Below are 24,833 nucleotides of genomic sequence, written 5' to 3'. Positions count from 1 at the left end.
CCCTTCTTGGGACTAGTCTGAGGGAGTGATGTAGTAGAAGAATTGTATTTTCATGCAGAGTCCTGAGGGTGAATCTACTAAATAATTTAAACTAGTCATAACCAGACCCGGCATCAGACAAGGCTTGGTTGATGTTGAGGCTTTTTACCTTCTTACTGAGCTCTCTCCGTGTTTCAGTGGAAATAGAACTTCTCCCTTTGAACTTGGTCATTCAGGGCATTTTATGGAGAATCACACACCTTTCTCCAGTTTCTTTCTGTTTTCTAATTTCCTCTTTTCCCTTATGCTTCTAAACCACCCTGGACACACACGCACATGTACACACACACACACACACACACACACACACACATCATCCTATCCCTCATCTTGCTGAGGGCTGCAATGTGCATTCAGAAATACCAGAAAATTTATTGTAAATGTTTACCAAACATCTTAAATTTTTTAATTGTAAAAGCTATTGCATCTAAATAAAAAAAGATAGTATAGGTTGCTGTTGTAACTTTCATATGGGAAACTAAAATTCAAAGAGGCCCATGGCCTGGTGTTTCATTTTCCATTTAAAGAACTGCAGCATTGCCTGACCAGTGTGGCTCAGTGGTTAAGCATCGACCTATGAACCTGGAGGTCATGGTTTGAGTCAGGGCACGTGGCCATGTTATAGGCTCGATCCGCAGTGTGGGGCAGGCAGGAGGCAGCTGATTAATGATTCTCTCTCATCATTGATGTTTCTATCTCTTGCTCCTTCTCCCTTCCTCTCTGAAATCAATAAAAGTGTATTTTAAAAAGATGATAAAGAACTGCAGCATCCTCAAAGATGAGCCCTTCTTTACCACTGCTTGCTTATCACACAATGCAGGTGCATGGCCGGTGTGTCTGCCAGCACAATACAGCTGGCACGAACTGCGAGCGGTGCCGGGACTTCTTCCAGGATGCGCCTTGGAGGCCAGCCGCGGGCCCCCAGGACAGCATTTGCAGAGGTGAGTGGGAAGAGTCCTCAGCACAGACTGAGGACATTTTTTTGTTTGTTTGGACTGCAGCAACGAAGGTGGTGAACCCGGGCTCCCAGCTACATGATATGCTGATGTCTCCCGTTATCGCACATGGAAAAATCAACACCGTATCAAACCTTCACACCAAAAATTACCATGAATTTGAAAAATGAAACAATCTGATTGTTGGGTGAGCCCTTTCCAGGGGAGGGACCGAGCCATGTAATAATATCAGTGGGGATGGTACCAACCCAGGAATTGGGTGAGGTTAGATTCGGTACCGAGATCCCTACTATTGTCCTGAATCACCATACAGTCCATGAATGTGACCTTAAACGCAGATGTCAGATCATAGGAGAAATGAGGTCTGGGTTGAGTTTGACAGGTTATTGTACATTTTATAAAATGTTTAGGCTAATAAGGTGCAGGTTTTTTTGTAATGTACTTGCTGCCTCTAAATTCTGATGAACTTCCAAACGAACTTGTTATTGCTTCCTGTTCCCAGATTTGGGGGAAATAAGATTGAGGGGGGAAGAGGTCACTGAAAGAGCTTGTGGAAAAGCCCCATCCATGCGTCACGTCTACAAGGCCCAGCACATGTTTATGCCATTTATGGGGGGAAACAAACACCAACAGCATAGACATTGCCACGAAGACAGACAAACTCCCCCAAGCAGACTGCCTTTCCCTGTTGCCCTGGCGCCGCCCCAGGTGGATGAAAGGCCCTGCGACCACCCTCCCAGCCCTCGGCCCGCAGAGAAGGAGAGGCGGTGAGGCTCAGTTGTGACATCTGACCTGAGAAGCCCAGTGCCTACAGAACATGCGGTGTAAAAAATTCCAATTTACAAAGCATGTCAGTGAAAGTATTGTTTACCAAGCGACAATGAAAATATTGCACGTTAGGGCTTCTGGATCACCCGAAGGATTTACTTCCGTTTACTTGATTAAAAAAACGCACACCTAAATATTACACGTTTTGGGAACACATTTCAGAGAGAGTATCTGAGCAGAGTGAGAGTCCTGGAAAGACCGTTGAAAGCCCTAATTGAACTGTTTGTATACGTGTGTCCATAAAAGGAGGGTGGAGTGGCTGGAGAAAGAGGAGGGGAGGATGCGGGGATACGTGTGTGGGATGCCAGCGAGGCTGTTCCCAGACCTGGGTGAGTCCCTCAGTGAGTCCTCTCCTTTCCCAGCTTGTAGCTGTAACGGCCACGCTGACCGCTGTCACTTCGACATGAGCGTGTACCTGGCCAGCGGCGGGGTCAGCGGGGGCGTGTGCGAAGACTGCCAGCACAACACCGAGGGCCAGCACTGCCATCGCTGCAGACCCCTTTTCTACAGGGACCCCCTCAAGGCCATCTCGGACCCGTACGCGTGCCTTCGTGAGTCCCCAGCCTCTGACCGCACCCTTCCCACTGGTTTGAGCAAATGCTGATGGAGCAGGTCTCATTCAGCTTAGCAGCACCTCCAAACTGCGCTCTTTGGGGCAGTGAGAGTTTGCAAAACCACTTTAACTCTAAGAGCGTTCTTTCTCTTCGCAAACTGGGCCAGATAACTCGGGTCCATGGTGGTAGTCTTGCTGCAGTGGCTCACACTGGAGAATCAGGAAACTATTCTGGATTCAACCAGGAGGGGGCAGATGGTTTCAGAGGATGCCTGGACACCTGGACTTTCCCCAGAGGGCAGCTCCAGCAAGGAGCTGGCTACTGACATTAGCTACATTTGACTGCTGTCGGCCAGTCAACTAGATGTTAAGATGCATGAGCTAACTATTATTACCTTGCTTCTTTTTTTAACCTTAAAATGTTTTCCTTTTATTTCTAATCTCAACTTTTAAAAATAAAATATTTTAAGCATATACAAAATAACAGAATAATATAGTAAACACCCTTATAACCACCACCAGCTTTGTCAAAACAGAATACCTTACCCTATCATCTTCAAGACTTCAACAAAACAGGACAGGTACTCGTGATGTCCTAGGTGCACATCTGTCCCACTATGTTTGATAGCTATCACCATACTATTTTCACATATGTTTTACCCACAAACAATATATATAGGCATATTTTCAAACTTTAGATAAGTGACATTATGTTGTGTGTATCCTTGAGTATTTCATTAAACACTATATGTTTAAGATTTGTCCTTATCAGGTGGCCCTAGCTTTCCAGTTTTAATTCCTTCCTGCCTATAAATGCAACAAAATCTATTTGTCTATTTTTCTTCTGATGCTACAATAACCATATGTGTGACCTTATGCACATGCACAAAGACTGTCCCTAAGAGTCATACCCAGGAGTGGAATTACTTGGACATAATATGAACTTTTTCAAATTAATTAGATAATACTGATTGTCCCCTAAGTGGGTATACCAATTAACAGCCCCACCATCAGTGTATGAGAGTTCATGTTGCTCTATATTCTGGCCAAACTTGGTTTGGTCACACTTTAATTTTTGCTACTCAAATAGTATCTCACCAGTATTTTAATTTACATTTCCTTGCAGGAATGAGACTAGAGTGAGGCAAACAACTCACCTAGGCCCCCAAATTTAAGGAAGCACCATTCTCAGAGTCATGTAAGCATAGGGTTGCCACTTGCCACTTGCACTAACCTGACAGTGAGTGCCTCCTTAAATGTTGTGCCCTGGGCACCTGGCTTTTCTCTCTCTAATCCCAGCACTGCTCTCAATTATTGCATAGATAAATACTCCAACCTGATTTCAAACACAGTGCCAGTTACTGGGTCTGGCATCTTAACTCTACTGTAAACTAACAAGTTAGTCCACTATTATTTTGTGGATGCTGGTGGAGAACATGAAACTCCTGGGTCAAAAACAAAGGACTTTATTACTCACAGCACAGCAAGCCACAAGATGCTTGTATTGGTCTGAGTTCCCAAGTCCCCAAGCCCCAACTCCCATGGGGCCACTCGAAGGATACCAGATGGTTCCTGTACACCTAATGGGTTTATCTCATAGCCAAGGAACACTGGAAGAGGACTCATGCTTTTATAGCAGTGGAAGCAAGCTTGTTCTTTGTCTTGGGGGGAAAGGTTTCCTTGTTCCTCAAGGTAGCTGGCTGCAAACACAATCTTGAGATATGGCCTGGGTAAAGAGCAGTTGGGCCTTGCATTGTTGGCACACTCAGCAAAAACATTCAGGTGCCCAGTACCCAGAATTCCTGCTTCTTAGGCTATATCATCAATAGGATGTTATATTGGATGAGGAACTTGCTATGAAACTACAATTTCAAACTTTATTAATCAGAATACATAAAATGAAGTCTTATACAAAAGTAATTCAGTAGCTACCTGAATACATACAATACTCTAGATTTCAAACTTTAAACCATCACAATGTATAAAAAGCATACATGATTTTTTTTCTCAGATTGCTTAGTAGGTACCTAACTGCATGAAATTTTGCCTTACATGGCCTGTTTAAAATTTATACAAAGAACTGGATTCTCAGGAAAAAACAAATTTTTTAAAATATATTTTATTGATTTTTTACAGAGAGGAAGGGAGAGGGATAGAGAGTTAGAAGCATCGATCAGCTGCCTCTTGCACACCCCCTACTGGGGATGTGCCTGCAACCAAGGTACATGCCCTTGACCGGAATCGAACCCAGGACCTTTTAATCCGCAGGCTGATGCTCTATCCACTGAGCCAAACCGGTTTCGGCATGGAAAAAACAATTTTTTCATCAATGTCCTAAGTATCCTACATTTTTTTTTACCAGAATCCATAATTACACACACACACACACACACACACACACACACACACACACACACACAACTTAAAAGAAAATGAAATTGCTCTCCTAGGTACAATCAGTAAAATATAATGGTTTGAAACAGATAATCTAAGAGCATGGAAAGAGATTGGAAATAACTAAACCAAGTGTTTTGAACACATTGAACAAAGTCTTGTTCCTTCAGAACCGTATCAACTAGATGGTGCTTTTAAAGGAAACCGAGGGAAGAAAACGAGTCCCCCTGATATGAAATGAAAAAGCCGTGCTTTGTAAACAAGTTGTTTCTCAAGGAAAGGCAGATGAGGAGCTTATAAAAACTACCATCATGAGACGCCCCAGTTTCTCCCAGTTTACCTAAACACATGTTTGTGTGTGTGTGTGTCTATACAAATGACGTGTTTTAAGACTGACTAGCAGCAATCTCATATAAATTTTCTCTAAATTGTTTTTGTTTGACTCTAAATATTTACATAATCTGATTCCAGGCATAAGAGTTGACTAAGTTTAAGTCTTCCATGATTAAAACACAGTCAAATGTTTTAACACAAAACACAATGATTTGGTAGACTCAGCCACTGATAATAAAAGTTTATTAGAATTGAGTTGTGTGACACCAAGAGGTTTTACTGAAATTCTATCTTAAGGGCCCTGACATAGGGTTATTGCAAAGTAAAGTTACTACCCACTCACCCCCATCCAACAACGGATGCTTCTGCACATCATTAAATTCTACCCTGGAACTCAGCGCTGACCCTTTGGAGTGTCTCCCAAATAAAGCTGAGCCTTTTCCTTTTGGCTCCTTCTAAAATGAATCCAGTTTGTTCCTTCCTTTCTAAAAGCAACTGGCTTTAATTAGAAAAGAATTGTGGTTTTTCCAAACTAAACAGAACCCAATGCTGTTTTTCCATAGTAAGATTTTCTCACCAGTCACAATCCAATAGCAAACAATTGAAATCCAAAGATTCTGTCAGACAACCAAGTGATTACTTCAATGATGCCAAACAATGGGTTTGACTAGATTTTTATCACTACAACCTAAATGGTGGTTATGTAAACATAGCCTTAGACCTGAGAGTGTTATTTTTATTAATCTAAAGCAAACATGTATAAATGTGAATATAATTGGTCCTTAGTATCAGGATATTTATTTTAAAATTTTTTTTGCATTCCTTAAAAGTGTAATTCCTTGAAAACACAGCACCACAAAGATACAAGAGACCATGGTGGTCATCTGATGTCTCCAACTTGTCCTCTAACCAAACACCTCTGCCTGAACCCCTCTGCTGATGAAGGGGTCACTGCTCTATTGGGCAGCCCTAACCATTAGAGACTTCTTCCTTGTACTCAGGTTCTCCCTTTTGTAACTTCTAACCTCTGGAACCATTCATACTATCAGCATCCTTTATCATGTGACATTCCTTCCTTCAGTTGTTCAACTGTCTGGGGGGAAAAGCAGGGAAGGGGAAGTTGTACATTAGTTGCTCCTTCGCTACAGGTGACTATTTATCTCATTTTCCAAAATCTCTTCCAGGTTTTGCCCCACTAACAAGCATCCAAAAAGAAAACAGGATATGAACATTTCTTGCTCTTGCCCCTTTGTTTCTTTTAAAAAAAAATATATTTTATTGATTTGTTTTACAGAGAGGAAGGGAGAGGGATAGAGAATTAGAAACATCAATGAGAGAGAAACATCGATCAGCTGCCTCCTGCACACCTCCCACTGGGGATGTGCCCGCAACCAAGGTACATGCCCTTGACCGGAATCGAACTTGGGACCCTTCAGTCTGCAGGCCGACGCTCTATCCACTGAGCCAAACCAGTTAGGGCGCCCCTTTGTTTCTTGTAGGTGCTCCTTCCAGGAGCAATTCAGTGGCACAGTGTTATGCAACCAAATGTTCCAAAACATTTTCAAGACCCCCAAAGTAATCAATCTATTTTTAATGTCCAGGTCTCACAATGGAGACCTATTTTTAATGTCCAGCCATCTTCCTCTGGTCCTCTTACTTTAGAATTAAAAGTCTTTTTTTTTTTAATGTATGGAATTTTTCAACATTTTCTAAGACCAGAGATCTAAGAGATATTTCTGAGCAGCCCTTATCCACTTGTCTAATTATTTAAACATATTTAATGACTTTAAAAAAGTAAAATAGTTATATCATGAGTAAAATGCTATGCTTACATTTCAGGTTTCCCACAATTTGCAGTTAACTAAGATAATGCATGTCTGTGTCCCCAGCTTGTGAATGTGACCCAGACGGGACCATATCGGGTGGCATTTGTGAGAGCCACTCTGATCCTGCCTCGGGATCTGTGGCTGGCCAGTGCCTGTGTAAGGAGAATGTGGAAGGAGCCAAGTGCGACCAGTGCAAGCCCCACCACTACGGACTGAGCTCCACTGACCCTGTGGGCTGTCAGCGTAAGTCAACAGCGGCTGGGCAACCAGCCTGGATGTTTTAAAGCTTGGGGCTGCCCGTCAGCTCTAAAATCCAGTCATTGGTGTGGTGGTTGCCAGAGGGAAGAGGGTAGGGATAAAGGGGGTCCTAATAAATGGCGATGGGAGATTTGACTTTGGATGGTGGGCACACAGTGCAATATTCAGATTTTGTAACAGAAAGCCACACTTGAAACCTGTATGATTATATCAATCAATGTCACCTCAAGACATTTAAATTTTTTAAAAAGAAAGAAATTAAAATTCAATCATTGTAAATACCTAAGAGTCCTGCCAGCCTCTCAGGATTTTGTTTTGTTTTTTTGTTTGCTTGTTTTTGGCTACCAGAGTTCTTTTATGCTTTTTTCCATTTTTATTAAGTTTATTGGGGTGACACTGGTTAACAAAATTATACAGGTTTGAGGTGCACAATTCTACAACACATCATCTATACACTGTATTGTGTGTTCACTACCCCAAATCAGGTCTTGATTCATCATCATTTATCCCCCCATACCCTCCTCCACCTTCTCCCAACCCCTTTCCCCCAGAAATCACCACACTATTGTCCATCCATTGCCTCTCGGATTTTAAAAGTGACACAAAAACTCCCGTGAATTTTATTCAGTTCTCGGTGGTTTGCTGAGTTTGTCATAAGGGACCAGCAGGGGGTGCTCACATTTTTTTCTGCTGGAGCAAACAGTGGAAAATGCCAGGAATTTAATGCCAAGTTGTGAAACCTTTAGAAAAACAGCCTCCACTAGGACTCTCCTATACAGATTTGTTAAATCACATTACGGGTTTCTGTAAAGACTGATGACTTCTTGAGCAATTTTCATATGATGGTTTCTTTTGATTTTTTTAAATTAATTTTCCCTTTTCTTCTCATGTCCCTCCTAGTATTTTTATGTTCTCTGACAAAGGAAAGAAAAAATTAAAAAGCCAGGGGAGTAGCTACAGGGAAATAGAAAGAACCTTAGTTTTCTGGGGCCAAATGAAGAGACCCTTGGCTTTAGGATCACACACATTTATAGCTGCCTGGGGTCTCAAACAGCTGTAGAATCTTCAGGGAATCCGGGTAAATAATGTCCCTTCTGGCACAGCATCACACTCTACATTTTTCCCACATAAAGAACTGTATATTATTTGTATATTTTGAGAGCAGCTTGCTGAATCTCAGTGTGATAAAATTGTCTTCTTGAGTTTAATAGCAAAATTAAATTTCAGGAGAATGAATTACATAGTCAAACCAATTTCCCATCACACTTTGCAGAACTCCAGACATTTCCCCTGGCTGACTGACTGACTTTATGCCCTCAGAGGATAGGCCAAATAGTGGTTTTTGTTTTGTTTTGTTTGTTTGTTTTTTTGTCTTTTGTAACAGCGTTAGTGGGGTATAATTCACATACCATGCAATTCACCTTTTAAAGTGTACAGTACAATGACTTTTAGTGTATTAGAGTTGTGTAACCATCACTACAATCAATTTTAGAATGTTTTCATTATCCCAGAATGAAGCCCTATACCCTTCTGCTGGCTATATACCCAAAAGATTGAAAGCACAGTCTGAAAGAGATATTTACACTCGTATTCATAGCAGCATTGTTCACAATGACCAAAAGGTGGAAGCAACTCAATGTGCATCCATGAACGAGTAGGTAAACAAAATGTGGTATGTACTACAATGGAAGATTATTCAGCCTTAGAAAGGAAGGAAATTGGCGTATGCTACAACATGAAGGAACCTTGAAAACATTATGCTAAATGAAATAAGCCAGATAAAAAAGGACAAATATTGTATAATTCCACTTCTATGAAGTACCTAGACTAGTCAAATCTATACAAACAGAATATAGAATGATGATTGCCAAGTGCTGAGGGCAGGGGAGAAATGGGGAGAGATGGTGTCTAATGGGTAGAGAGCTTCAGTTTTGCAAGATGAAGCATTCTGGAGATTGGTTGCACACAATGTGAGTGTACTAACCCTACTGAGCTGTAAAATGGTAAAGGTGGACAATTGTATGTTAAATGTATTCTAGCACACACAGAAAAGAAAAGAAAACCCACATTCTTTATCTACTTAAATGGCGAAGATGGTTATTTTTTTAAATATGTTTTTATTTATTTCAGAGAGGAAGGGTGAAGGAAAGAGAGATAAAAACATCAATGATGAGAGAGAATCATTGATTGGCTGCCTTCTGCACACCCCCTACTGGGGATCAAGCCTGCAACCTGCAACCTGGGCACGTGCCCTTGACTGGAATTGAACCCAGGACCTTCCAGTCCATAGGCTAACACTCTATCCATTGAGTCAAACCTACTAGAGCAAGACAGTAAATTTTATGTTAAATGTATTCTGCTCAAAAAAAAAAAAAAATACAAACAACCCATACTCTTTATCTACTCCCTCCCTATTATCCCATTCCCCCAGCCCTCGGTAACACTAATCAACTTTCTGTTTCTACTTATTTGTCTATTATGAACATTTCATAAACTGGAATCCTATAATTTGTGGTCTTTTATGACTGGCTTCTTTCACTTAGCAGGGTTTACAAAGTTCATCCATGTTATAGCATGAATCAGTACTTCACTTCTTTCTATTGCTGGATAATATTCCATTGTATTAATATATCACACTTCATTTATCCATTTATCAGTTGATGAACCTTTGGCTTTTCCCATGAACACTGGTTTTTCCTGCATGGGAAATATATACATCTTGTTCTGGTAGCATAATTTCTTAGTCTTCATAACATAAGCAGGACTCAGAAATGTCTATGTGTGGAAGAGAAAGCGGGGGAGGAGAATGAAAAGGAAATGTAACAAGGCAGTAAGAGAGAGAGGAGAGAGATAGGAAACAATAGGTGTATCTGCCAGAGAGGGAGCATGGGTAATTACTGTGACATTCAGACACCCTTGCGCCGAATCCAGCCAGCATCACTCCGGATAACAGTGCCAGGCACTCAGCTTGCATGACTTCCTCCACTTTCTTGTCTCCTCCTAACTGCCATCCAGTAGGTCTACACGAGGGCTCTGGGAGTGTCTGGCACTGGATTTCCTGTGCAGGGTTGTGTGCCAAACAGTAATCATGCAGCCAGGCAGACAGTGAGCTTGGCAGGCCTGGCTGCTCTGTGCTCTGTGGCCACGTGTTTTGCTCAGTTGGGCTCCTAAGGACATTTACAAACGTGGGGAAATAGAAGTGAATGATCATGTCGCTGTGCTTTCAGCCTGCAACTGCAGTCCTTTGGGGAGTCTGCCGCTCTCGGCCTGTGATGTGGACACAGGCCAGTGCCCGTGCCGGCCCTTTGCCACCGGCCCACGCTGTGAGGAGTGCACTGTACGTATTTGCCTACGATTTTCCTTATAGGTTGGGATGCAGATTTCTATGCCATTGCCTAGGAGAGACTTGGTCTTATTCATTGCTTTCCTTGTCCTATTGTATTTCAATAGTCCTGTGCTAAAAAAAAATATTTACACTACAGAAATCAGCAAACACTAGGAACCGGCCCCATCCTCCCGCAGAGAGCTGGTTGTTAAACATTCACCAGCACGCCAACATTTACCAGATAGAACTGAACAGACCCAGGCACCATGTCAATATTTTGTTGTTTTCATCTTTGTTTGTTTCATTTTATTGTGTTTTGCTTTCTTGAGCTTCACAGATGTTCCTGGCTTTTAAAATTTTACTTTTAATTATAGTTGACGTTAGTTTCAGGTATACAAAATAGTGCTTAGACATTTATATACTTCACAAAACGATCATGATTAGTACAGCATAAGGAATATAGCGCATGTCAATAGCTTTATCCTTTGTTCACCTAAAAGTGCCAAGTATACGGGCATTTATCTGCCCCCTCCTTCAGGCTCACCAGACCACTGGGCCTCCTCTTCTGTCTTCCGTCCCCAGTCGCTTTACCACCCCTGCACTCCTTGCCTAAAAATACCTTGGACGAGCTCATTAAAAAAAAAAACAGACCAGAAAAAAACAACAACTTGGATTGATTGTAGATTCCTGTGGGAAATAAACTCTTGGTTTTTTCACAGACTCCACTAAACATATGCGCATGTATGTCTAAAATTAGTCAAATAAGACATTTTTACTCCATAAGCAATGTGTTATGCAACTAGGGAGTCAAACCCCACTCGTTTCTTTGTTCTCTGATCTTGGCAGCCCATCCTGACATTTTAGAAAGAAAAAACAAAAACTTAACCTAGTAAAGGAACAGTGACCTTGATGTGTCTGAAGAAATGTAGCTGATAAATATGAAACATATGCCTATTAGGACATAGTTTTGTGCTAACATTTTAAGTAATTTTACTGAAAACATATGAGGATGGAGCAGAGGAGGTGGGAAAGAAAGCATGGAAGTAGGGATGAAGAAGGCACTCTACATGAGCCAGGGCAAGTCATCTCCAAGCTTTACTTAGCAGCGTGAGCCACGGAGCCACGCCACGCGCGGTGACCACGTGCAGACAGCACGAAGAAGCATGCAGAGCTGTTTACCAGGATCCATGAAGACACCACGTCGGATCCTTCCAATAAACCTTAGACTCAGGCTGACTTTTTGATCGGCAGGTTAACGGCCAGTTTGCAGTTAACCCGACTGTATTTGCAGAAGGGAAATAACTGAGCAGTGGGCACTTGTCCACTGTGACTGAGCCCATGCACCTGCCAGGTGCCCCCCATCCACATCTGTCCCATGGTGCCCTGGACCTGCGCGGGGGCAGCCACAGGACAGCATACCCTGCCTGGAGGGAGTTTCACAACCACATCCTGAGTAAAGCAGTCCCTTTCACATTCTTTGTGCCTAAACGGAAATTTGGTTTGGGGAAACATATCAAAAGTCCTTTGCTGCATTTTTTAACAAATGATAACAACTTTGAATGTTTAAAATAAATATTTTTGAGTAAAATTGACCATAAAATTTTACCAAGATAAAAAAACAAACTATGGGTATTTAACAAACTCATTTCAAACAATAGTTCCATGCCTAGTAAGAGCCTGATTTTATCTGAGCATGTTAAATTGAGATTTGAGGGGAAAATATTTTTCTGAGCATTCTATAGTAAATCCTACCAGATTTAAGAAATAGTTGTTGGTTTTTCACCAGTTGTTTATACTGAATAAAGGTCAAGATGTTGCAATGATGAAAAGTCTTAAATAACAGAGCTGACTCTCTCAGGGAGAGAGATTATGCCAAAACTACTTTATTTATAAACAAGTGATTCTACTAAACTATGATATTCATATAAGAGTTCAAAATCAGTTTGATTGATTCTTTTATGCAGTAAGGGCATCTGTTGGTTTTATACAAGCATTTGCAAACAGGCTAGTTGAAGAACTTCTCTTGACTGGCTTTAACCCAGCTTGAGGCTAAATTGGTTCTGTTGGAGGAACTGTGTGGTTTCCATTGCATTTCCACTTGAACCAATACACAGACATCTCGCCTGTCCCCTGCATTTCAAGTCCTTGGAATGGGAGCTCTGTGTCCTTGAAGGTCATTACCAGGTGCACAGGGAAAAAGGGCTCCTGTGTGATTGTTCAGGCTGAGTGGCCATATGACAGGCATCAATTGAACTGTAGTGCATTCAATATTATACGCCAAAGCAGCAAATATCTTCACACCTGAATCAACTGAGCACTTTCTCTTTGTAGGTTGGATACTGGGGACTGGGAAGTCATCTCCATGGATGTTCTCCCTGTGACTGTGATATTGGAGGTGCTTATTCTAATGTGTAAGTCAGGAAAATGAATGACAATACTTTGTGACAATATTCCTCACTCACATATCCACATAAAAGCACATTTTTTTTATATGCTCATCGTCAAAGGTGAAGGAGTTTATTTCATGACAAGCAAAGGGAATTGAAAAGCGATGACCTCAAGACAAGAACTAGAGCCCAGTTGACTTATTTTACTTGAAATATTTTCAAGGCTGAGATGACAGTTCTACTGCCTGGGTCTCCCGTGAGAAGGTGGGATAGATGCCTGCAAACACGTGATCTGATCTGCCTTAAACACTAACTTTTTCCACCCTGTAAAGAGAAATCCTAAGGTCTCCTTTTCCTGGTTTTAGAGCAGAATCAGAGCCACTGAGGAAAGAAATGGCTACTTGATTTCATGGATCTGGATTGGCTGTTCAAGACCAGACTTGTAGAGCCCATGGTCTCTCCTTCCCCTCCCTAGGAAAGTGGATTGATCAAAGAATAGATCCAAACGTGGGGTACAGTTAGCTTGGCACTCCCATGCCTTCATTTTATATGTGTCCCCTCTGCATGTTTTCAGATGGATTTGTTTTCCCCCAGGTGTTCTCCCAAGGATGGGCAGTGTGAATGCCGCCCTCATGTCACTGGCCGCAGCTGCACTGAACCGGCCCCCGGCTACTTCTTTGCTTCTTTGAATTACTATCTGTATGAGGCCGAGGAAGCCATGCCCCTCCAAGGACTGGCCCCTTTGGTGCGTATTTCCTTTCCTTTCAATACAAACTTTATTTGATGGAATGTCAGTAAATACATACAGCACACCCTTAAGAACATGGGTAAGGTTCCTGGCAAAGCATGGTTTTGCCCACAAACGCAGATCAGAGTAGAGTTTATTCTATCATGGAACTACAGATTAGATAGACTCTTGAAGGCAGAGTCTGCATTTCATTGATCTGTCTATCCAAGTTCTAGGGCAAAGTGGATTAAGTTGTGATAAAACAGACTTGACTTTTGCTCTTCCATCGGATAGAATGTGTTTATTGAGCATCTACTTGTCTGTCTCCCCCACGACATTATGTGGATCCCATTCACCATTGTTGCACAAGTGCCTGTCACATGGGAGGAACTGGATAGATCTCTGCCAATGAATGAATGAATGAGGTACATGAAAGCAGTGTAAACATGCTCTCGCCTCCTGAAGCTGCCCTGGGATTAGCCGTTGTCATTGAAGTCAGTGATGGCCACAGGAGTGTGTGATCACAAGTGTCACTTCATCTCCTACAAGTCACATTCCTGTGGGATATGTCAACATAAGACACATCCAAACCTGTAAGAATTTTTATCAGTTTACTTGAGCCAAACTGATGACAGTTGCCGGGAAGCAAAATCTCAATGGATTGAGGAAATGCTCCAGAAAGTGGCAGTTTTACCACTTATTTTATACATTACAGTCAAAGGAGAAGACATAAGGGGGTGACATGAAATTCATTGGTGATAGATTAGGGACGTGGGAGAAAGCAAAGTATGAGAAATCATTGGGATTGGGTAAAAAGTAAAACAAATAGACACATACTTCTTTTCCATAGGTGGATATAGCATAGTTAACAGTTAACAATTAACAAGGTAACATTAACTATGAGGGGTTCCCATAGTCATGCACTCTGGTGAAAGATTGTACCCTGAGGATGTTGGAAAAAGAGGATTTCTCAGACATTCCAAAGGTATGTTGTCGTAGATGCAAAAAGACTACAGACAGGCCCTAGCTGGTTTGGCTCAGTGGATAGAGCGTCGGCCTGCAAGACTGAAGGGTCCCAGGTTCAATTCCAGTTCAGGGCACGTACTTGGTTGCAAGCTCCATCCCCAGTAGGGGGTGTGCAGGAGGCAGCTGATCAATGATTCTCTTTCATCATTGATGTTTCTAGCTCTCTCTCCCTCTCCCTTCTTCTCTGAAATCAATAAAAATATTTTTTAAAAAAAGACTACAGACAGGCTCAGTGAGGTACAGATGGACCTTTGTTAGAGAAGATGCCAGCCTAGGACATTACTACCTGCCATGACCTGCTTTTAGTTAGAAAGTTTTAAGTTCAGAACATCCTATGTGTTATTTGAGTTTGTAAGTCCGCCATGCAGGCCTCCCCTGAACTTGTCAGGTTTAGTATGTGGCCCCTTTTTCATCCACAGATATTTTCCCTAAAAACACTTTTCTTCAAGACTTGTTAGAAGCACAGGCTCACACGTGTAAAACGAATAGAGAAAGCACAAATTAGACTCCCATGCCATTCTCCAGCATGTGACTCCAGCCATATACGGGAATATGACAAAGGGAAATGTAATGTGAGGTGAAAGGTAAGGTCTTCAAGGAGAGAAATCATGCGAAAGTTCATTCTGAAGACAGGATTTGGACAGGAAACTGGGAACTCATTCCAGCTTCCAGGGACTAAGTCATTTCCTGATGTCTCTTCCTTATCTGCACACTGATAGAAATTCAAAGACATAAAAATTCATAAGGGATAAGAAATGCTACTAAGAGTATTGGAATTTTCTCTTTTAGTGGCTGGAATTGGGGCAGCTACAGGAGGCTTTTACTGTCCCTACATAGACTTACACCTGAGGGGGGTGAAATGGAAATGAAATAATTCAATGTCTGCATTCTTCCTGATGGTTTTTAACATTACATCTTTATAATGGTGATGAAAAGAAGACTTTTGGAAAGGAATGTTGGTATTTATTTTTAGGCTATACCAAATTATATATATATATATAGTCGTCTTGGCCCTGGCTCCTGACACAGAGCACCTACATCCTTTGGAATTCCTGAGTGGTAAAAGCACTTAGGAACATTTTTTGTTCTAATATTTGGTCTTTGATCTGACTCCTGATGCAGAGCACCTAAATCCTTTGGAATTTCCTGAGTGATAGGAGGAGATAGGAGTGTCCTTTGTTCTAGTGAGGCAACTCTTGATGGACTCCTGGATAACTTCGGGATGGGGACTGGTCACCAGAAAGACCAAGCCATTTCATTAGAAGCGTAAAATTTCCAGCCCCACCCCCATCCTCCAGGAAGGGGAGAGGGCTGGATATTGAGTTAATACCTGTGTAATGATGCCTCCATAAAAATCCCAGAAGTACTGGATTCAGAGAGCTTCCATGCTGGTGAGCACATTCTTGTGCCAGGAGTATAAGAGCATCAGGGAAAGGCAACTCCCCATCACACCTCTGCTGCTGCCACTGCCGGCAGCGCAAGCTTCAGCTCCAAGGGGACGGACACTCCTGTGTCTGGGACCCTTCCAGTCCTCACCCTATATATCCTTTCATCTGACTGTTTATCTGTATATTTTATCATATTCTTTATGTTATAACTAGAGGCCCGGTGCATGAAAATTCATGCACTGGAAGGACGTCCCTCAGCCCGGCCTGCCCCCTCTCACAGTCCGGGAGCCCTCAGGGGTGGGAGGCAACCCAGCAATCAGGGGAAGGCAACGCCCCATCACACCTCTGCTGCTGCCACTGCCGGCAGAGCAAGCTTCGGCTGACCCTGGTTACCTGAGCCTCGAGCAGCCCTGGGCAGCTGGGCAGTCACCACCTGAGGCTTGCCTATGCCTCAGGCAGGCCCTGGGTGGCTGGGAGACTGAGGGGACTGGGGGACTCTGGAGGCAAGTGCATGGAGCGGCCGGGCCCACCTGGGAGTGGGCCCGGCCTTGCCATGTGCCTGCCACCCCGGCGGGGCTGAGGGTACTGGGCACCTCCATCTTGTGGCTGTGGGCGCCACCATCTTTGAGGGCAGGGCAGTCAATTAACATATTCCCTCCTTATTAGATAGGATAAAGCAGTGATTGTAAGTATTTTCCTGAGTTATGTGAGCTATGCTAGCAATTTGTTAAACCCAAGGAGGGGGTCACAGGAACCCCATTTGTAGGCAGTAGGTCTGAAGTACAGGTAACAGCCTCTACTGCTGATTGGCATCTGAAGAGGGGAGGCAGTCACATGGGACTGATCTCATGCTAATGTTATCAGTGGAAATGGAGTTCTTGGGGTGCCTCGGGGAAAAGAATTTCCTGAGACCCCCAAGGAAATATGGGGTCTCATGGAAAGCTTTATTGATGATGTAAAATTAAGGGGTTCCCTCCAAGATCCCATCTCTGTCTGTCCCGCCATGGAAAAAGTCCAATCTTGTCTTTGGTGGGGCTGGAATTAAGGCCATTGTCCAGAGTATCTGTTCATTATTAAAGTACAGTACAGTACAGCACCTGGCTGGCTTACCTTGTGTTCCCAGCTGCAGTCCATTGCGTGTGAGGTCCACACAGCCATGGGCCATGTGGTTGCTTAAGACTCTAGGACAAGTGAACATACGGAGCAAATACAGGTCATGGAGTAAGTGAGAGCATGAAGAGGGATGGGGATTTTAACTTTCCAAGATGTCGAGCATTTGCACTGGCTTCACCCCACTAGTCAATTATCTTTTTCCCAGGCTATTCTGACAGGCAAGCACCTTCCCTATGTCACCCCCACTTCACTGCACATGCACCCAAATCTTTTGTTCGATCCCTTCCCCCAGTGATCTGCAGGGAAGGGACTGGTGGTTCCCTGGGGAGCGTGAAGCTATAGCTTCCTGGTGAAGCTGCCCAGGTGATCATGCTTACAACGTCTGGCCTCCCCTTTGCTCTCTTCCTACCATTAATATTAATAAACTAGCTAATCATGACGATAACACTAACTCCAGGTAGATAGTGTTAGAACTGAATTAAATTGTAGGACAGCCAGCTGGTGTCAGATACTTGGGTATGGGAATAACCCCACACATCTGGTGTTGTGAGTGTGGTAATAGTGTGAGAGTAGAGAAAAAAAAAACAAGAGCATTTGTCCTATCTATATATATATAAAAGGCTAAGCAACCATCCGACCGGCTGGTAGGTATGACGCTCACTGACCTCTAGGGGGCAGATGCTCAACACAGGAGCTGCCGAGCTGTGGTGACTTGGCAGCAGCAGTTCTCAGGTGACGCACCCCGCAATTAGAGAGTAGGGAGCCCAATTCCTCGCAGGGCTGCATGATTCCACCTTCGGCTGTGGGTTATGTTGTTGCTGGGGCACTGTCACCCTGAATCTGGTTTACTGCCAAGCTGCAGTGACCGCAGATGTCCTTTGAGCCTTGATGCTGCCCCAGGTGCGGCCAGCGGGGAGGGACCACAGGAGGTTGGCTCCAGGGCATGTCCGGCCCGTCTCACCCAGCACCACCCCACTGGCCACCTTCTAATTAATTTCCTTTCAATGTGCACGAATCCATGCACCAGGCCACTAATACAACTATAAATACAACATTTCCCATTTTTTAGTTAAGAAGACACAAAACAAACATGATTATCTGAAATAAGATGGACTGTTACTTAACATTTATTCAGTATGCACCATATGGTAGGTGCTGACAAGCAATTAAGCAGGATAACATCACATATATTAATATAGCTCCAAACTGTGAATATAGTGACTCAGATGAATCCTTACTCTTCTCTCCACGGCTTACAGAAAAATATTGAGGATACAGAATGGATTTAAAAGGCGAGGAAAATTGCTTAAAGGATTGGAAAGTAATACATATGACAGAGGAAAGGAAATTAAATGTTGTTTAAAGGTTAATAACATGAGTAATTTTCCTCACCACTAAGAAAATTATTAATTGTAGTATAAAGGATTTAAGTTAGCTACCATTTAATTATTTGTGCATTCATTTAACAAAGTTTATTATATGCTGTTATATAAATAAAACTTCCACTGATTTAATGCTCTGTGCTTTACACTTTATATACATTATCATATTCAACTTTCCAAATACCCTATAATATATAGGGTATTTGGAAAGTTGAATTTCCAAATACCCTATATATATCTCTGTAATTTCCAGATGAGGGGAAACATTAGAGTGGTTAAGTAACTTGCCCAAAGTCACACAGCTAGTGGATAGTGGAGTCTGGATTGAAAGCCAAGTGTATCTGCTTTCAAAATTTGCTCTGAATCCATCAACATATTGCCCATCCACATACATTCTGCTGAGCTTCAGGCTAAGGGTGGCATTGAAAGGGATTAGAGACCCTGCCCTCTTGGAGTTTTTAACTAGAGCAACTATATTTACATAGCTAGCTCAGGATTGGGGCAGTGCCATATGACCGAGAGAATCAATAAGTGCATTAGGATTTTGGAGCCTGAGTGACCCTTTATGAAAACGCTTAACACAAAAGTAGAATAATTTGGCCTGAGACTTGCAAACAATAAGGGTTTCAATTCGTAGACTAGATAAGAAGACAGTCCAGCCAGGTAATGGCTCAGAGGAAAAACAGTGCAGTTGTATTCCATACAGGCAGAACAGGAAGTTTATATAGGAAAGAAGTATTGAAAAGGAACTTTAGATTCTCTTATTAAAGAGGCTAAATTTATTCTCTGGATAATGAGAACTCATTGAAGCTTTCTGAGCAAGGGGGTGATGTGATGAAGACTATCCTCAGTGTTCTTATAACCGAAGTCTAACCCAAGAGAAGTCTGGGATGGAGGGAGAGCAGTCTGCACCAGTCCAGACGGGAATGAAGGTCTAAATTGAGAGGTAACAGAGCGAAGACAAAGGATGGAGATGGAGATATGAAAGGGCGTGAATTCCAGATCACATCTCTGAGTAATGGTTGTAATACTCAAATTGGAGAACGAAGAATGACAATTAACTCTCTTCAAAAGGTTATATACAGGCATACCTCAGAGTGTTGCAGGTTTGGTTCCAGACAATGGCAATAAAGTAAGTCATAATATTTTTGCTGGTAGAAGGTCTTGCCTTCCACTGTGAAAAAAAAAAGCAACATCTGAAAAGCACAAAGTGAAGCACAATAGCACAATAAAACAAGGTATGCCTACATATAGGGTGTCTCCAAAAAATGAATACACACACTTTTAATAATTATAAAGGCAGTGTTTATTAAAATACATTTCATTTTCAAAATTGAGCTATCAACTGCTAACGTGTATACACATTTTTGGGACACCCCAAAAAATATTTGTCTTAGTCCACTTGGGCTGTTTAACAAAAATACCATAGACTAGTGGCTTATACGCAACAGGCATTTCTTTCTCACAGCTCTGGAGGCTGGAAGCCCAGATCAGGGCACCAGCAGGCTCAGTGTCTTCTGAGAGCCCTCCTCCTGGTTCGCAGACACCTGTCTTTTGCTGACTCCTCACGTGGCAGAAGGGGCTGCTTTGATAAGAGCACTAATCCCATTCGTGAGGGCTCCACCTTCCTGACCTAATCACCTCCCAAAGGCCCACTTCCAAATACATCACATTGAGGGTTAGGTTTCAGCAAATGAATTTTCAGGGGAGGATACAAACATGCAGTCTATGTCCACATCCTTGCTACTCAGACTGTGGTCTGTAGGGCATCGATATTGTCATCACCTGGGAGTTCATTAGACTCAGAGAATCTTAAGCCCCACCCCAGACCCACTGAGTGAGGTCTGCAGCTTAACAAGATCCCAGGCGGTTTATGTTCATGTGCAGCTTGGGAAGCACTGGTTTATTTTCTTATAGAAACTGCCCGTGGTCACTGCAGTTAATATTGATTGCATTTAACATAGTGTCGAATTTAGTATAGTATGTATGTAGTTAATCCCATAAGGTGTTTTCTGTATAGAATTAGTTCAACAGTGTATAATTTTGTGTAATGAGATGAACACAATTGGTAAAGAAAAGAAAAAATAGACGAAGACCAATTAACATAATCTCAGTGTGGCTTGTCCAGAGGGTGCTCCGCACAGAGAGGTGGAGGAGCCAGTCAGAGCACAGCGAGACTCTGAAGAGTAAACACTAGAATAAGAGGGTCTTAAAGTGGCCACAGCTGACCTCAGGCCTGCATGCCCATGATGAGCCACCTGTGAAATTAAAAATCTGGTTTATGCTGGCCAGTGTGGTTCAGTGATTGAGCATCGACCCATGAACCAGAAGGTCAGGGTCCGATTCCTGGTCAGGGCACACGCCCGGTTGCAGACTCAAGGCCCTGGGAGGAGGCATACAGGAGGCAGTTGATTCATGCTTCTCTCTCATCATTGATAATTCTCTCTCTCCCTCTCTCTCTCTCTTCCTCTCTCTGAAACCAATGAAAATATATTTTTAAAAAAATCTTGTTTATGAAACCAACAGTGAAACATCAAGCAAATACCAATGTCCAGGGCACAGTGATAATTTGGAAATGAGCACTTGGAGATTCTAACTGGGTTGGCAGCTGAATGACTAAGGAGAAGATATAAAAGAGGAGCCCACAAAACCAGGATTTTAAGGAAACTGGAATTGCATGAATGCAATTCCTCCAATTCAGTCTGGCTGGTGCAATTTGGCTATCCTGGTATAACCCTCCGTGGGAACTTACAAGGCCAAATCCTACAAACTGTGAGAACTAAGAGGAATTGGTCTGGAGTGTGTCAAAAGTTACAATAGCTAATTAATCTTTGAATCTTTGTGCCATGTCTGTTGTTGATTTTCTACAGCTTTCTTCTTGAGATTTCATGTTAAAACGTAGCATTTTTGTACTTTTTCTTAAACACCATGAAAGCAGTAGATAAGGATAAATATTTTCCTAGTTTAGAATTTCACTAGTATAGGAGCCCTTAAAAAGAAAGCACAATAATCTTAGGACCCAGAATTCTCTGTTTTCACAGAAAAACAAAAAATTATAAACTGCCTCCCTCCATGACTGCTTCCTGAGGCTATTAAATGAGAATCATAATTACCTTTTAAATTATGGTATAATTTGAAATTCTTCAACTATGGTATAATTGGGTCCTTTGTTGCTTACTTGAGCTGTCATTTCTTTTCTTTTTAAGATATTAGCAACAGCTTTGCCTACATGTGATGTGTATTTGCAGCAACAAGAAAACTATTTCATAATTGACAAAGGAAATATAATATTGAAGAGAAGTCAGGAACAGAGCATACATGCTGACCAGCAGAGCGAGGTAAGCCGTTTCTTCATGGCCATTTCTGTCGTGCCTTCAACCACTAACCCAGATGCACCCAGAGCTGTGCCTGGTACGTGTACCCAGTACCCAGTCAGTGTGAGCTCTGTTATCCTCAAGAATAGAGTGGAGGAAAGGAAGAAGCAAGCCCCAAGTAGTTAGAGCCCCTTTGGTGCAAAACTTTGATAGCTTTATTTCTTTCCACAACAAGAATTTCTGGAAAGCTGGATTCTGAAGGGTTAGAGTCTCGGGTACTGTGAATCCACAATTTCTTGTCATTTTAGTAAGAAAAAGGTACAGTTCTGAGAAATGGCTCTCCTCCTAACTTGAGAAATGAAACATGCTGATGTCCCTGGGGATGGTGCATGGCTTTGCCCTCGATTCCAAGGCGGCTGTAGTCGGTCCGTGCTGGTGTGAGGGCCAGGACGATGCCACCTCCCCGGGGCCCTGCTCCAGTGGCGTCAGAAGGCCGGAGGGGGCCTGAGGACCTCACAGCCAGGCAACCATTGTTCACTCAACGCTGGGACTGCTTCAGGCCCATGTCGTTCGTTTAGTCGTTACGCCGGGATCTTTACCGAGAGTTCCCTTGTGCATGTGCGTGAGTGGGCACGTTGCGAAAGCAAACGAAAACAGACGTTGGCTGTCTTGTTTACAAACCTAGGACCTGAAACGGTTCATTTCATAGAAGAGACCTTCTTATGTGAATGAAGTGGTTGAATGAATGGCAACAGAAATATTTAGCCATGGAACCTGTCGCTAAGGTTGTCGTTGGGAAATGAGCCATGTGCACAAACAACTAACGTGTGCCAGGTGGGCCAAGTACACGAAAGAGGTGCGCGTACGTGACGTGGACTTCAGTTTAGGGACAACTGGCTCCTGCTGCCGGGGTCCACGAAGGCTGGGTAGCGCTGTTCCTCCCTGGGCATCCCCACATGCCAGTCATGGTGGCCTGGCTCTCTCCTGCTTCTGTGGCCCTGCCGCTGGCCCAGGGAGCCTTCTCTGGCTTCTCATCCTGAAGTCCTCCTGAATGAGAAGGGCGGGAAGCCGTCACTTCCCCCTCCCTGAGGCTGACTGGGCTCCCTGGGCTCCCTGGGACACAGGCCAGTCAGCCTCAAGTCGTACTGTGTGCAAGTAGAACCCTGGGAGTTCATTTCGAATGCATGTTCTAGGGCCTTCCCCTTGAGATGCTGAGTCCGAGGCTGGTCAGGAAATCTGCATGTTTGCCAAGCCTCCCAAGGTGATTCCATACGGTGTCCATGACAGCACTTGGAGAAGCACTGCTCTCAGCCTTCATAAGCTACTCTCCTAACGCGTGCCTGGTATGCAGACCTTCTACCCACCCCTGAAGACCCCATTCAGATTTACCTTTCTCTGACATTCCCTACCCTGACATCTGGGCATAATTCATTGCTTCCACCTCTGAGGTCCCGTAGATCAGTAGTTTTCAAAACTGTAGGTCATTCCTATTAGGAAGTAGGTCTGAAATCAATGGACAAGGTCAGCTTAGCACAACAGAATACAAAACAAGGGCATATTTTTTTGTGTGAAAATTTTATTTCCGTTTTATGTGAATGTGTGCGTACGTGTGCGTGCTGATTTATTGCCTTAGGTTGGGTTCCCTGGAAGCGGGGATAACAACAGAGATTCGGGTGAATGTGCTTTATTGAGGGAGCACTCATCAGGAGAAACCTGCAAGGGAGCGAGGTCAGCAGGCTGGGCAGGGGAAAGTGGGGCTCCAAAGCTGCCTCAGTGGCTCACCTCAGGACTACTAGTACGTATTTCTTGTGTCCCCTTTGTGCAGCACCAGCCTTGCCAATTATGGGGATTCCTTCCATGCCTGCTGGTCTACAGGCATGAGGAGCCCAAGTAACCATGCAACAGCCATAGCTGTAAGGTTAGTGGCATTTTTTGTCCCTGGCCAAGAATCAAGACATCTAGACCCACACAGCCTAATGTTGCAAAGACCAGAAGGCCAGATTCTTATGGTCACTATGAGAGACAATGAGCTTGGCTACTTCTCCTTGGTTCCCAAACCCATGTTCTCTCCCTTCTGGGGACACATAAAGGCCATTGGTTCAAGGAGTAAGTAATGTTCTAAAGAATACTGCCCCATCTCACAAGGTGCCATTTCCAAGCTAGTGATGCATCTTTAAAGGTCCCCATTCCACTGCCATCTCAGGTCAGCATCTTCTAGATGGCGTGGTTTGTGTAGCAGCAGTTGCTCCCAAAGTCAGATGACTCCTGCTACACTTCTTTTGCTGTAAATTAGGTCACTTGAGCTGAGGAAATGTTGTGTTTTCCCATGCTGATGATTCAGATACTCCGTGAGCCCTCAGAGAGTGGTGCTGTCCAAGGCCATGGCGTGTCGGATTCTTACTGTGGGAGACCACATAACATCACCTTGGACCAAGGGGCCCACTTCACTATCCTCCAATATAGGGGATCAGTGTACAGTAAACCCTCGATTTTGAAGACCTCAATTTAATAGACTTCTGATTTAATAGATAAAACTTCCCATCCATATGTCACATGTGAAAATTAACACCCTGCCCATTTTAAAATGCTTTTAACCAAGATTTGCTTTCAGTTAAATTAACAGATTATTTTTTGTTATTAATCCATTGTTATTTTTAATAAATTTTAGCAAATAGGCCATATGTTGAAAGAAACACTGTAGTGATTTCACCGACATAAATAAATATTACATATCTACAACTCTAGTCTACGTATTTAAACCCGTCACCACTCGTAAACAATGTTCCCCGAATGATTAGCATGTGATCACACTGCATCGCACATGGTAACTAGTTCTCTTGCCACATGGTGTGACTTTCTGCAGAAGTTTGAACATATGCTGGTCTATGTTCCAACCTGTGCTAAGCCCCGCCCCACCGTGTGCATCTGTTTATTCCCAGTGACTGGTGAATGCATGCATTTACTAGACCTATTATAGTAATGCA

General features: G+C 43.1%; 1 protein-coding gene across 1 annotated transcript in view; it reads left to right on the top strand.

Annotated features, from left to right (window-relative positions):
• Nucleotides 1-24,833, top strand: part of LAMB4 (laminin subunit beta 4) — a gene marked incomplete at its 5' end in the record, with an annotated part of 89,893 nt that overhangs the window by 15,771 nt on the left and 49,289 nt on the right. Inside the window, 6 exons of the mRNA XM_079786374.1 lie at nucleotides 860-980; nucleotides 2,186-2,374; nucleotides 6,993-7,172; nucleotides 10,415-10,524; nucleotides 12,844-12,923; nucleotides 13,494-13,644. Of these exons, the coding sequence (XP_079642500.1) occupies nucleotides 860-980; nucleotides 2,186-2,374; nucleotides 6,993-7,172; nucleotides 10,415-10,524; nucleotides 12,844-12,923; nucleotides 13,494-13,644 (831 nt within the window). The remainder of the gene's footprint in view (nucleotides 1-859; nucleotides 981-2,185; nucleotides 2,375-6,992; nucleotides 7,173-10,414; nucleotides 10,525-12,843; nucleotides 12,924-13,493; nucleotides 13,645-24,833) is intronic.

The sequence above is a fragment of the Cnephaeus nilssonii genome (assembly GCF_951640355.1).
Source record: "Cnephaeus nilssonii genome assembly, chromosome: 12".
Lineage (NCBI taxonomy): Eukaryota > Metazoa > Chordata > Mammalia > Chiroptera > Vespertilionidae > Cnephaeus > Cnephaeus nilssonii.
The sequence above is the reverse complement of the archived record's forward strand: the minus strand, read 5'-3'. Positions and strand labels throughout refer to the sequence as shown.